Source organism: Zerene cesonia, chromosome 15 (genome assembly GCF_012273895.1).
Source record: "Zerene cesonia ecotype Mississippi chromosome 15, Zerene_cesonia_1.1, whole genome shotgun sequence".
NCBI lineage: Eukaryota > Metazoa > Arthropoda > Insecta > Lepidoptera > Pieridae > Zerene > Zerene cesonia.
Window position 1 is genome coordinate 2,125,256 of NC_052116.1, and position 13,163 is coordinate 2,138,418.

The window sequence follows — 13,163 nt, forward strand, 5'->3', positions numbered from 1 at the left end:
TCGTTACTAATGAATCAACCTACGCACAAAAAAATCAAAATATCGTATCGTTGTCGTCACGGTCTCTAAAAACCGGCTCGCAGAACACAATATACCCACAAACGTTCTACCGTCTTCTCTCGATTCCTAACAGGATAATGTAGTTTCGCGGTTATGCCTCGCTCGACACATACCGCTAACAATGTTGCCTATCTACTTATGGGTTATGTATAACAAATTACCCGGGTGCCGTTACAACTAACATGCCTATATATAATCTGTATTTTATAAATTTATCCGATAGATAAGAATGAATGTTATTTATATTTAGAACATCTGAGATGCATACATAAGTATATGCCGTGTATAGCTTTGTAGCTATATGTATGTGTGTCATATCATATCCGTCTAATATTATAAACGTGAAAAGGAAGCCATGGATGTATGTTTGTTGCTCTCACCCGAAAACAGCCGAACGGATTTTGATGTTACTTTACAGGGATGTTAGCTTATGAACCAGATTAAAACATAAGCTATAAAAGTACTTTCTTTCCCCGCGGATTCATCCGTGACTAAAATCGTATTCTATGTTATACAACCACTTGCATATACTTCTATACTTTAATCCAATCTAATATAAAAATGAATTCACACATTTGTAGTTTAAAACTCGAGAACGGCTCGAACAATTAGGCTAATGCTAATATAAACGTACTACGGGTAGTGCCGGTATGGACCATAAGTTCATAATAAATACATATTTAACTGAGTAATGGCGATGTAAAGTTAACTAAACGATGTAAAATACTATGACTTGTGGTATCGGAAAACAACTTCTAGATTTTAAAGCTGGTTAAGCAAAACAATAGGTACGCAAAAGCCGTTGTAGCTGCGTCCGGCCAAATTTTCATTTATAAAACATTTCACTGCTATAAAACTAAAAATTAAAACATCACATTATTTTATGATTTACTCGATGCATCATTTGAGCACAAAAAAACTTTCACATTATAAAGAAAATCATAAATACAAAAGGATATGAACGACATCCCGTTTGTAGGTTAAGTAGTCCGGGGGTGAGGTTAGCGAACAATCCTTTACAAGGGTTCTATAAATATGTAAAAATAATCCTTTTTATTTCCGCTCATTGTTTATTCACTCTTTTCTGAGATAAATTGTTTGAGTGGGGCCTTTAATCGTTTATGCTACGTTCTTGACGAAATTAATTACGTTTCTAGGAGCCTACAGCCATAATATACAAAAATAAGATTTTTTCGTACTTCTTCAAGAGCTATTATTGCCTCAATGTCCAAAATCCTAAGCCCGTGTGCTTCTAAATTCTAATTTTAAACAGTCATACTTAAAGTCATAATGGTCAGTTTCCAGCTACGTTCGGGTCGACCCAGGAAAAAATTGTCTATCAAATTCAGAAAAAACGAATTTTAAAATAGTAGAAGAATTTTCAAAAGGTCGAGTGTTTCCACATGAATATAAAAGCAATCTATTTTTTGCCTTTTTTTCGTTATATATTGTAAAAGAGACTGCGTTTGTCTATCTGTCTGTTTGCAATAAACTCAAAAATTGCTGCACCAAGTTAAATTCTGGTTTAACGAATGAGAGGAAAGTAGTTCTCAAAGTTTTAAGTAAATAATTTGTTATGCAAAGACAAGTTTATAATTTATTTATTTATTTATTTATGCTTTATTGTTTTGAAATAATTACAAATTGAGACTTAATCAATTGAGACCTAGGGAACATTATCACAAGTGGCGGTCTTATCGCTAAATAGCAATTTCTTCCAGGCAACCGGTTGCACTGAGAGAGGTTAAAATTTCATTAAAATCGGTCAAGCCGTTTCGGAGGAGTATGGCAACGAAAACTGTGACACGAGAATTTTATATTTTAGATATAATTTGCATTTAGAACATAATTTGTCAAATACTAATTTATTTGTATCATAAATATTTGACTTAATTTTCATCAAAACTTCAAGCAGCTTGTGTATGTTCGTACCTTTATAATTAATAATTAGTAATGTACTCTGCGAAAAAATTCAAAGGAAAATCGAACTTGGTTACCAATATACCTACAACAAAATGCGAGAAAATGATATGCTTTTAATTCCAAGTACATTACACAATTACCAGTGTTGCCACTTTATTTTTCTAAAAAGCGCAACTCGGCACTCTAAAAACGCTAAAAAGTACAAGTTTTTCTGGTTCAATTGTAATTCTGTCATATAATAATTCCAAGTCGAAACATTTTGATTGGATGTTTAGGAATTCAGAGGCCAATTAGAACGCTCACTTTGTAAACAGACCCTCCCCTGGTATGGTGCTAAAGGCAAAAAATTGCAAAAACGTCCTTATTTCAAGACAATTCCTAAAAGTACTAAATAGAGCTAGCTTGCCCCTTAGGGGCTAAAAGAAGGGTTTAAAATCGGGTCAAATCATCAGATTCCGCCCGAAAAGGGCTAAGGTGGCAACACTGACAATTACAGATACAGAATAACTTGTCCAATTAGTTCCGATTCCAACCGTTTGCACTGTTCGTCTGCGGCGCCACCAGCAACAGAAACTTAATCCTTTTTTTTTAATATATTCTATGACTCGCATTTAAAGCAAACCCTAAGAAAAATTCATAATTAAAAAAAAAACATTTACAAATTTAAAATTCATGAAAGATCTTTCTTTTTGATCCAATATGCTGCAAATCACATTTTTATTAATATTTTTGGGAGATTTCTGAACGTAAGGAAATAAAGAGTTGCCATTTTATAAGAATTCCCTTACTTTGACATCTTTTAGCCAAACAGGTCAAATTAATTGCAGCATTAAATTTGCATACGGTTCCCCTTGTGCTCATATTGGAACTAATTTATTTTAATTTGATTTAAACATGTTCAACAACTTTTGGGCATAATTCTTTACTAGTGTTATGCATCGTATATTCAAAGGGGGAAAAAAATGTTGCTACTGGCAATCCGAGAAACCAGTCACGACTTACGTCACATTTTGTTATAGTGTGGGTGTGTAACTTATGCGTGCGTGCGTTGCTTTGTGGTGTTTGTATGTATTTCTAACGCCGTTGTGAGTTGTCTGACATTTCCTTAAAGTTGGATTTTATAACTAAAACTCAACAAACAATCGTAATTAGGTATGTAAAGTGTGATATACTACTAATAAAAAACGTAGTTCAGTTATCATTTTAACAAAAATCCGTGTACTAGACGTGTAACCTGTTTGACAGGCGTTGGCCAAGATCTGGAATCGGGATAGTGATTTTAGTTTAATAATTTATATTGCTTTACAAATAATGTTATTATGTTACTTTATAAGTTATCTTTGTGTCGGTTATCTGGTGATTTAAAGAATTTTATCTGGTTGCGAGGCTAGGCGGTGGCAACGCGAAGTCATTGCTATTTGAGCGTTCTGAACTCAGTCGGCTTTTCGCTGCCGGTCGGTTTACTCGTGTTTGTGGTCGTGAGTTTAGTATGAAAAATGGTAGGGTCGTGTTTGTATGTATGTTTAGCAGTGTTTGTGAAGTGCGCTAAGTGATTGTCTTGTTGCAGGCTGGCAGGATGCTAAAGTTTATTCGCGGCAAGGGGCAGCAGCCCTCTGCTGAAAGACAGAAGCTTCAAAATGAACTGTTCGCTTTCCGCAAGGTGAGTAGTTACTATTTACAAATAGATGATGTATAATAATTGTTTTGTATGCATATTTGATATTAGGCTGTAGTGACGAATTTTGTTATTTTATCTCAAGTGCCTAGTCAGTTTTGTTTATACTCTGTATCAGGTATATGTTACAAAGTAAAATAATGCACAAAGTACTCATAAGAGTATTCTATTTTGTATACTTATTAGACTTTTTGATTAACATAAATACAGTAGGTGAAAACTATAAAATAGACCATAGTGGTACAGAGAGATTATTTAAAAATCACAATATACTTATGTACTATAAAATAGTCATCTTTAATGAAAATAACATGTCTTATTTTTATTAGTTATTTACATTTTTATTGTTAATCTACATGATTTATGATATAATATGTGTACATGGTGATAGTCCATGGCTAAGGCTAAGTTAAAAATTTCTAGATAGATGTTCTTTTGGCATATTAATGAAACATTCATACACTTTTCTTAAATTTTCAGTACCAATGGTTATAAAGCATTGAATACAACGAATTAAATAAATTAATCTAGCTAATGATAATTTTTAGTGTACTGATACTCTCATTTTAATTCATCTTTACCATGAGAAATTTGATTGGATAGAATTTTTTTTATCACAAGGATTTGAACCCGCATTAATCATGTCTCTACAATGGCAACACCTCTCGGCCACCAGTGATGCAGAGCAATCATATCTCTTTTGGTCTCATGTGCCTAAGTGACACCAATTTTTTTCAATCTATACTATTTTCAATAAAAAAAAATACAAATACATTTACTATAGTCACTAAAAATGTTATTAATACTATGTTGTGAATGTTAGTACTACTTCCTTCCCCGTACAACATTATTAATAAAGCTTTAATTTTGTATTTTCAGCCAACTTTAAAAAAGGTTTACAATTTGAATTTTTTTTTGTGTTTGTCATTACTTTTTGCTGGTTGAACCAATTTTTATGATTCTTATTTATTTGAAAGATGGTGCCTGCAATGTGGACCCATTTAAATTTGGTCTAATTCTGACAATTTGTAGGTGGTTCCATTTATTGTTAAAAACAATTATTTGAATTCAACTACACATGGCTGTTGTTAACAGAGGCATAAACAGAGGTCTTTTTATCCTCATAAATATAAGCCTCTTAGAAAACCCAGCGTATGTAGTCAGCAATTATTTAATATATATATAATAATACAACTAAACGCCACTCAAAGAGTTTGAAACTAGCTTCAGCTGGTTTTTTAAACCTCCACAGGTTGTCCTGTATGTTTTCCAGATCAGTTATTAGTATAAAAGTTGACTTAAATAACTAACTTATTAGATAAGTACTTGCATACTGTATATGAAGGGATAAGTTATTGTATAAATTGACCTTATTACAATTTTTGTTTAACTCTTATCAGATATATTATGGTGTTTGAATCAAGATAACATGTGTTTTTTAAATAACATGTGAGCAAATCAGGCCATGGTCGTACATAGGGCTTGTGCAATGTTTTATTATCTAGTGTGGATTTTACAACTGATTACCGTTTTATACTGCCAAATGATATACATTTAGGCCTCTCAAGGTTCGGCTGAAAAATTATGATGTTAAATGTTTTTAATCCAACCAATAGGTTTTGTAAAAAAATTCAATGTTAACTTCTAGTTCTATCTTAGGACAATTACTGCCTTACAACATTGACATTACTGTACTTTTTTTATAACAACCAGTGTTAGGGAAACCTGTATAACCCAGCTCAATATATGTTATTTTTCAAGAATAGATAAGATTGAAGTTACTTAATTTTACATGAATATTCTTCAGTCCATGTTAGCCAATCATTTAATCGACAACTGTGAAATCAAAAATGTGACTCCATCGCGATTGTCTGTCTGAAGCTGTGATATCATGCCGACCTTGAGACTCATCACATTAGATTGGTATCAAGGCTGTAATTGTGTCAATTTGTCTATTATTTACTAGAGCGAATCAGCTCATATCGACAATCTATTTTTCCACACTTTAATGTATTGGAATCAGAATTACCTAAAATAAGAAAGTTGTCTATGCCTTATACATAAATCAATTGGTGTTTTAAATATATGCTGTTTAAACGGCATATAGGTTTTCATTCTGTGCCATCTTAAATAGAAGTTTGGAAATTTCAATAGAAAAATTAATACATAATCATCAGATGATAAGCCTACTCAGTAAAATAAAAGTTTAAAACTTATAGGTTTACATATTAAAGGTCTGTCTTTGAAGAATGTATATATAAACTTTAATAATTAGCTATAGTGGTTTTTGTTTGTTAAAACGGACTGTACCGAATTCAAAACTTCTTTCACCATGTGGCTATATGTACCACAGACGAAGCCGAAGCGAATCGGTGCTTATTTTATAAATATGTGTTGTATAAAGAATTAAAAGAAGCAGATTTTTAAAGAATCAATATTCAATAAATCGATGGACAAACTTTAAACACGATCAACATGGCTTTACACGTAATATTTTGTAGCAACAACAAATATTTTCTCTGATTAACCGTAGAGCCGAGTGCAAACATTGAGGACGGTGGTTATCGGACGCCATCCGATAAGCCGCGATAACGATACATAATCGATACCTTTTTGTGCTATCTGTGGTTGAACGAACATTTTTAACCCCGCCACTTGAGTTGATACGAAATGAATGGACTTAATATTTTTTCGTAAATAGAGAAATGAGGTTTCATGTTATTTTTCGAAATTCAAATTTTGCTTCTATATAAAAATGAAAATAATTGATGTGGAATTGAGAAAAGATCGTTTCGTCTTTCAGTAAACTGTTGAAACGAAGTACAATATAAAATACCTATAGATACCGTATATATTGTATAATGTATATACATTCATGCATCGTTACCGGTAACAGAGAGTTCTTTTGATTCACCGTGAGCTCCGAGATCATTTACATTATAATTCAACCTTATTTAGTCTACACAAATATTCAAAAGAGGAAAGCTTTTACCGTTGTATGTGTTTTAAGGCTTTACAAAACAAATGCGATGTTTTTCTTCATGTTTATAATGTACTTCAAAAAAGGATGAGGTTCTTAATTCAATTATAATTTTTTGTGGTTAGTGATGGATAATAAATGAAATTATTTAACTTTAAGTTCTATTATCCGATAATAGAACTTAAAACGACTTTAAGTTCTATTATCGGTAGGAAGCTTCAGGCGGAGTCGGGGCGCCCTGCTAGTGTCTCGATATAATGTTAGTCTATGCTTGTTTTCTTCAAATAATTAGTCCCGCTATCCAAGTTATCTATAAGTATGTAGTTGTAAACCGCCGCACCTAACCTCGCCCGTGCCGTAATTGATATCTATAAATCGATATAATAAAATATTGATAAGCAATACGAGTATTATGTACGTAATGTACTTAAATAACGTCGAAGAACTATATAGAATAGTGTGTGTAACTAGAACACTAATTTTACACACAAATTTTACATCCATTTGGTGAATGTTGTTTAGACAGATGATTAAATAGAGGTGGTAATTTAACGAATACTGGGATCTTGTATACCCTTCTCAATATTCATAAATCGTAGCGTAACTTGAATAACACAATTTGACGCGAAAAATATTGTATATGAAAATGGTCGTTCTGCTGTAGCTGTTATAATTCTATATGCTGTAAGGCGAATAGATAGCGTCAGTTAGTAAGAGTTTCGTTCCGAATATTTGCAAATCATAACCATACATAAAAGAGGAAGAAAAATCTTATCAAAAGTTTCCCGCCACTCAACGCTATTTGCCGGAGCCTCAACTGATAACAACTATATGGGACCGCAGAACTCCGGGTTCTAGTTTGACTACATTCATTGTTTAGCTCGAAATTAGTTTGACTATAGAGTGAGATCTTGCGAACTTATTTGCGACTACTTAATTACAACGGGAGCCTTACTACACTCCTTATTGGAAAAGTTTGTTATCTATGTATTTTTCCTACCTATTTAATATTAATAATAAACTCTATTTATCGCCTGGAATAAATCTATTTTTATAAAGTTGAATATAAATAGTTCTCTTCAACATTTACCACTTATATTAAAAGTATACATATTTACTTACAATAAGTTATTTCAAATTTATTAATGGATATATATTTGTAAGTGTTTCAAAATTCAATTGCACTTGTAATTTTTAAAAACATTTAAGCCGCCGTCGCTTTGCCGTTCATCCATAATTTCTATTCAGCACATATATATTATGTCATCGACAAAAGCATATTACAATTACAATGAGGGGCTAGGCCGGGCAGTGCCCTGGGGCGCCTCGAGCTCAGGAAAACCTCAAGTCCCTGCCAGAAAATCTCGGTTGATCGATTTTTTTTTCCAATTTTCAAAATATTTTTTATATGAATATTAACTTGTTTATTTATATATAGGCTTATACATTTTACATACCATGAATGCTGCATGCTTTTTTTTAGTTTAGATTTAGTTAATTTTTCCCTAAGGCCCTTGTTTACCTAGCTACGCGACTGCAATTACGTAAATATACGAAGAAATGGTATTTAAAAGAGTAGTCACATCGGCTGTATCGGTTTGCGTTTATCCGACCTGCACTCAATGGGCTTCACGGAAAAATATATCTTATCGTTTATATTGTCACACAAGTACTGAGAAAAGGTGTGAATCATCGGAACGTTTGTAGAATGTAGTTATAACTATATATATTTCAACCATAGATATAAATATCTATGGTTGAAATATCAAATCTTTACTGAAGGTAAATTAAACTCATTTTTCACTTCTCGTTGTTCGTTAATCTAATGTATTAGTGTGTTTTTTTGTATAAGAGACAAGCGTTCCGCCGCGACTTCGCCCGTGGTATAATATCCTACAGCACTCGGTGATCATGTGCGTATATAACGGTGAAAGGATTTCTGCGATAGGTCGATTAGTTTCGTGAGATTAGTGCTTTCAAACAAACAAAATAGTGAATTTGTGAAATTGTATGATGTGTAAAATTTTTAAATGTTTGTATAGACAACTATATTAATAATAATAAATGTAGGTATTTACTTTTATTTGAACAATTTTAAACTTGTCCATTATTTTCAAATAAACCGTTTGGTTGTTGAAAATCCGCTGTAAATCATTGTTAAACTTCTATTGAAAGTCTTAATTACAATTTAATCCCAGAGCATGAAGAGGATCTTCATACTTTTAGAGATTAAACTCCACCACAAAAACAGAGCTCATCGATAATCCACTTGTCTCTCAAACAAGAGAACTAATTACTGTTATCGACGACATTTCTCACGGTTCCGCCACATTGGCGGTATTGTTACGTCAACATTAGACTAACACAGTTTTTAATAATACCACCATATCTTAGATCATTTACTATTTATGTGTTGTTGAAATTTATAATAGTTACTAATAACTGCTGATTCGAATGTGCAGTTTTCCAAATATGACAGACAAGTAATTATTTTATTGCTATTTGTTTGTAAATAATTGTCTTATCCTTTTTTTACCGGAATCTCGTAATATAAACTCCCCGTTCCCCCGTAACTAATCGCTCTGCAAACTTATAAAAGACAACTATTGTATTATGTATCTCGTAAACATGATATACTCGTTAAATGTAATCACGCAAAACCGATCCATTGAACAGAACCAGTTTCAATAATGACATAGGTACTGGCCCACAACTTATGTCACTCAATCGCACGCATTAACTATAGACATTATAAACGAGATTTTCATCTCTTGTGAGTACAGAAGCATATGGTTGTATCATTTCATTCTTTCGACACGCACACACACTACATTTCGACGGTCATGTATGTAGATAACTTTCAAATGTCGATCGCAGTGTGGATTAGAACAAAGTTCTCTAAAACCTTCGAAGTTTGCGCGTTTCTCGCGGTATATATGTAAGACTATCCACATATACGTTTTGACTCGATCAGAATTTGGATGAAACAATGCAGACAGACAGACAGACGGCTTGAATTGTACAATAATTGTTGTGATAACAACATAGTTCGTGTTGAAAAGTTGTCACTTTAATCGTTTAATTACTTACTATTGTATGGCTAAATACTTGAAATGTTTACCTGCTATATAGTAGAACTATACGTAAGATTAAAATATCCAAGCATTTTTATACGTTCTTGAATATTTTACATGGAATACTATGACCACTTCTTGAATAAGTATTTGAATACAATGCGCCGTATTCGTGATTCGTCTTGTTTTGTACCTTTCTACTTTCTTATTGTGGTTTGCTCGCGGTGTAGGGTAACGTTCTGAGGGCCGATATCAAATTGCACAATGATTAGGATTTGTATCTATTACTAGTGGCTAGCCGCTCGTCCCGGCTCTGCCCGTGGTTATCCAGGATAAAAACAAAGTAATATATAGCCTTATGACACTCACAAATAATCTTGGCTTTCTATTGATAAAAAATTTTTAAAAACCTTTCTGAAGATATAGAGATAACGCCGTATAACGTAACTTACTCACAGTTACAAACTTCACTTTTTATAATCTTGATATAGAGCCTTTAGGTTTTTCCGTGGCGTTTAATACGCAAAGATTTATTTTGTAAAGTTAAGTGCCATTATAAAACATTTATTTTAGGTATATTATACTGCATTTGTATGCTTCATGCAATAAAGAGGAAAGATTAGATCGTTTTTTTAGGGCTATCATGGAAATATCAAGATCGATTTCGAAAATTCCTCACTAGTGAAAAGCCGCGTTAGTCTTGAGTGACGTAGGCTATATTTTATTTTATCCCGAATCAACCCGGGCCAAACCGGAGTATCTAGTTACCTATACACGAACTCCTACAGTATACCTTTGTTTCGTTTTTTCTTGACTTCAAATTATACTATGTGCACAATTCCCTATCAATCTATGTCACAGTAATTCTATTTGAGTGCAGGTTGTATAAATCCGTCACGTTCAGCCACGCCCGCTTGGCAACAAGGGTGCAGTGCTGTTTGTTTTATGGGTGACGCAATTTGGTATCACTTTGCTAACATAGTGCTAAAGTGTAGCAATTTACTTAACTGCTAGGACGGGATACCTTTAGTTCTAATTACGGGCAAGTATGTTCGAATACACGAGTTCTAACAATCCTCTGAAAACTAAGTCAAAACTACCTTTTTCACGTGTACTTCATACAGTTCGGGCTTGTGTGTAATTAAAGAATTAAACTTGAATAATAAAAGCTATTTTTTAACGAATTTATGAAATAATGCTAAAAATAATGATTCCTTCCTTTTCAGTAATATTCTAAAACATTTTAATGCTACGATTAATCCACTTCTCAAAGGATAAAATCATACAGGAACCTCGTCACGACCAACCGAACGGCTCTTCTAAGCAGCCAACAATGACAGATCTAAAACTCTGGCCTATGCTTATTATACTGACGCGACCACATTCCTCACCAATACAACACGCTCCAAGACTCATGCTCTTTTTGTGTGTCTGCATGATGAATTGAGGCTTATTACTGCTGCATGCATCATCATAATATAAATTCGTTCGTAATTGTAACCTGATCAATGTTCTATTGTAATGAACATGTCTATGTATTTTAATTGTATCACACTACGTTTTTGTGACGGCAATGTTTTCATGGAAAATATTCTGTTCAAAATACCCTCCATTAGAAAGCTGTGTAAAAATTAGATTCAACATCTTTTCGTATAAGCTAATTGGAAAGAAGGAATGTGAGATATACTCTGGCCATTCATTATGATCAATTTGCATTGTATCAAATAGTTCATTTGTTCTATTGTCTCTATTAGGAGCTGCTATAACATTACGTCTCAATTGAAGGCGTATAACGCTATTTGGATGCGTAGATTCATATGTAGAACAAAACATAACGTGGGTGGTCGTTTAGGAGAAAATAGGACGGACAATAGGAAATAACACCCTCATGAATTCGCTCCAAATGTTTCACTCATAATATTGCCTAAATTGCGCGTAGAAGGAAACCGTGGGAGATGCTTCGTTCAGGCAATGATGTCTAATGGAGGTTAAGATGTTTGGCCTCAAGTAATGAAGCTCGCGCCTCGTTTGACGCAACTATGCCATACAAATTGGATGAGTTTGTATAATATTAAAGTGTTGATCGAAAATCATGGGAGGTGATTGGTCACGTTTGATGGAGTTGTACATTTTTAAATGTACAATCTTTGGTACCTCATTAAAGCATTGTAGCAATAGTTGATTGTTTATTATCGATACAGTTATGTATAGGAAAAATTAAGAAAAATATGTTGCTACAATTTGTTAAACCAAAACCCCCCACGAATTCCATTCGGATGTTGCAATGTTTACGCGTAAAGCTATCAGTCAAAACTATACACAATAAAATTGTAAATTTCTGTTCTATTAAAAGCTCGTTAATCGATTCAGAGCTGGCGTTACCACGTGTTCAAATTTTATTACCGCCAATTCAACCGCCGTAAGCAATCAAACATGCCTGCGCTGTATCAGCGCTGTTCGCAGATGTTAGAGCTATTGCGTGGTTTCATTTCATCATCACTGCGAACTACATTACGCCCACGACTTCCCTATTTAATACTCTAAGATACTCGAGTTTGCTGTACTTCATGCACCGACTTTAACTTCACAGGGAATAACGTAGTGTATAGATATATCAATATTAAGCTGGCAAATGAGTTATTATTTATCATGGATTGCAATTATTAATTATTTATTTAGAACTTCACGCTCGACCCAACCGCGGCGAGGTTACCAGGGGCTTATGATAATGTTTTACTTGTAAAAGGATAAATTGACGCGATTACTAAAATCGCGTAAATTTTCAACTAATATTTAAAACTGTTTTTTTAAATGACTCACTAATTTAATCAGTGCTGATCTAATTCTAAATCAACGTTTAATGTTCCTAAAAAGATAGTGCAAATATATTTCCATAACGTCTCGCAATACTAATCTAAATAGTTTTAATATGTTGATAATAACGAGCACCTCATTCCACACATCTCTATCTATTTTCGATAAATTGCATTAATCTAAATTATATTTCCGCGATGTTCTAGACAGACGGCGCGATAAGCACCGGTTTAAGGTTCATTCACTCTGACCTGCCCGACGCTCGTACCTTGCGTTCGCGAGCTATCTCAGACGATATTTGCTTAGGGCAAGCTCGTGTTGTGACGATTTTTAACGGTCTTTTATTATCACATTCGCAAACAGGAAAGTATACAATATGTTTCGATTTTAATGGAACGTGTATGTGCGTCGTTTTTAATAAATTTATGACTTTAGTTTTTAAATATTAACGTATTTTGTATTGCAACTATAATTACTACTCTTTCCCTAAAATATACTGGTATAAAGCTCATGCATTATATACCTAAAATACACCTACTTCTATTTTTAGTTTTATACCATGCGAAAGCTTGATAAAGGTTGTCATTTGCCAAGGTACGGTGAATGACGCGAATTCAAATCCCGCCTTGTGATCGAA

General features: G+C 33.4%; 1 protein-coding gene across 3 annotated transcripts in view; it reads left to right on the forward strand.

Annotated features, from left to right (window-relative positions):
* The first annotated feature begins 2,996 nt into the window (after positions 1-2,996).
* The window catches only part of LOC119832176 (lethal(2) giant larvae protein), a 41,737-nt gene continuing 31,570 nt past the window's right edge, over positions 2,997-13,163 (forward strand). For 2 of the 3 annotated variants that reach the window (XM_038355788.1, XM_038355790.1), the window contains exons 1-2: positions 3,328-3,482; positions 3,551-3,643. In XM_038355788.1, the coding sequence (XP_038211716.1) occupies positions 3,480-3,482; positions 3,551-3,643 (96 nt within the window). In that variant the 5' untranslated portion in view covers positions 3,328-3,479. Of the gene's footprint in view, positions 3,136-3,327; positions 3,483-3,550; positions 3,644-13,163 lie in introns of those variants that run through there. The other variant, XM_038355789.1, reaches the window with a different exon arrangement.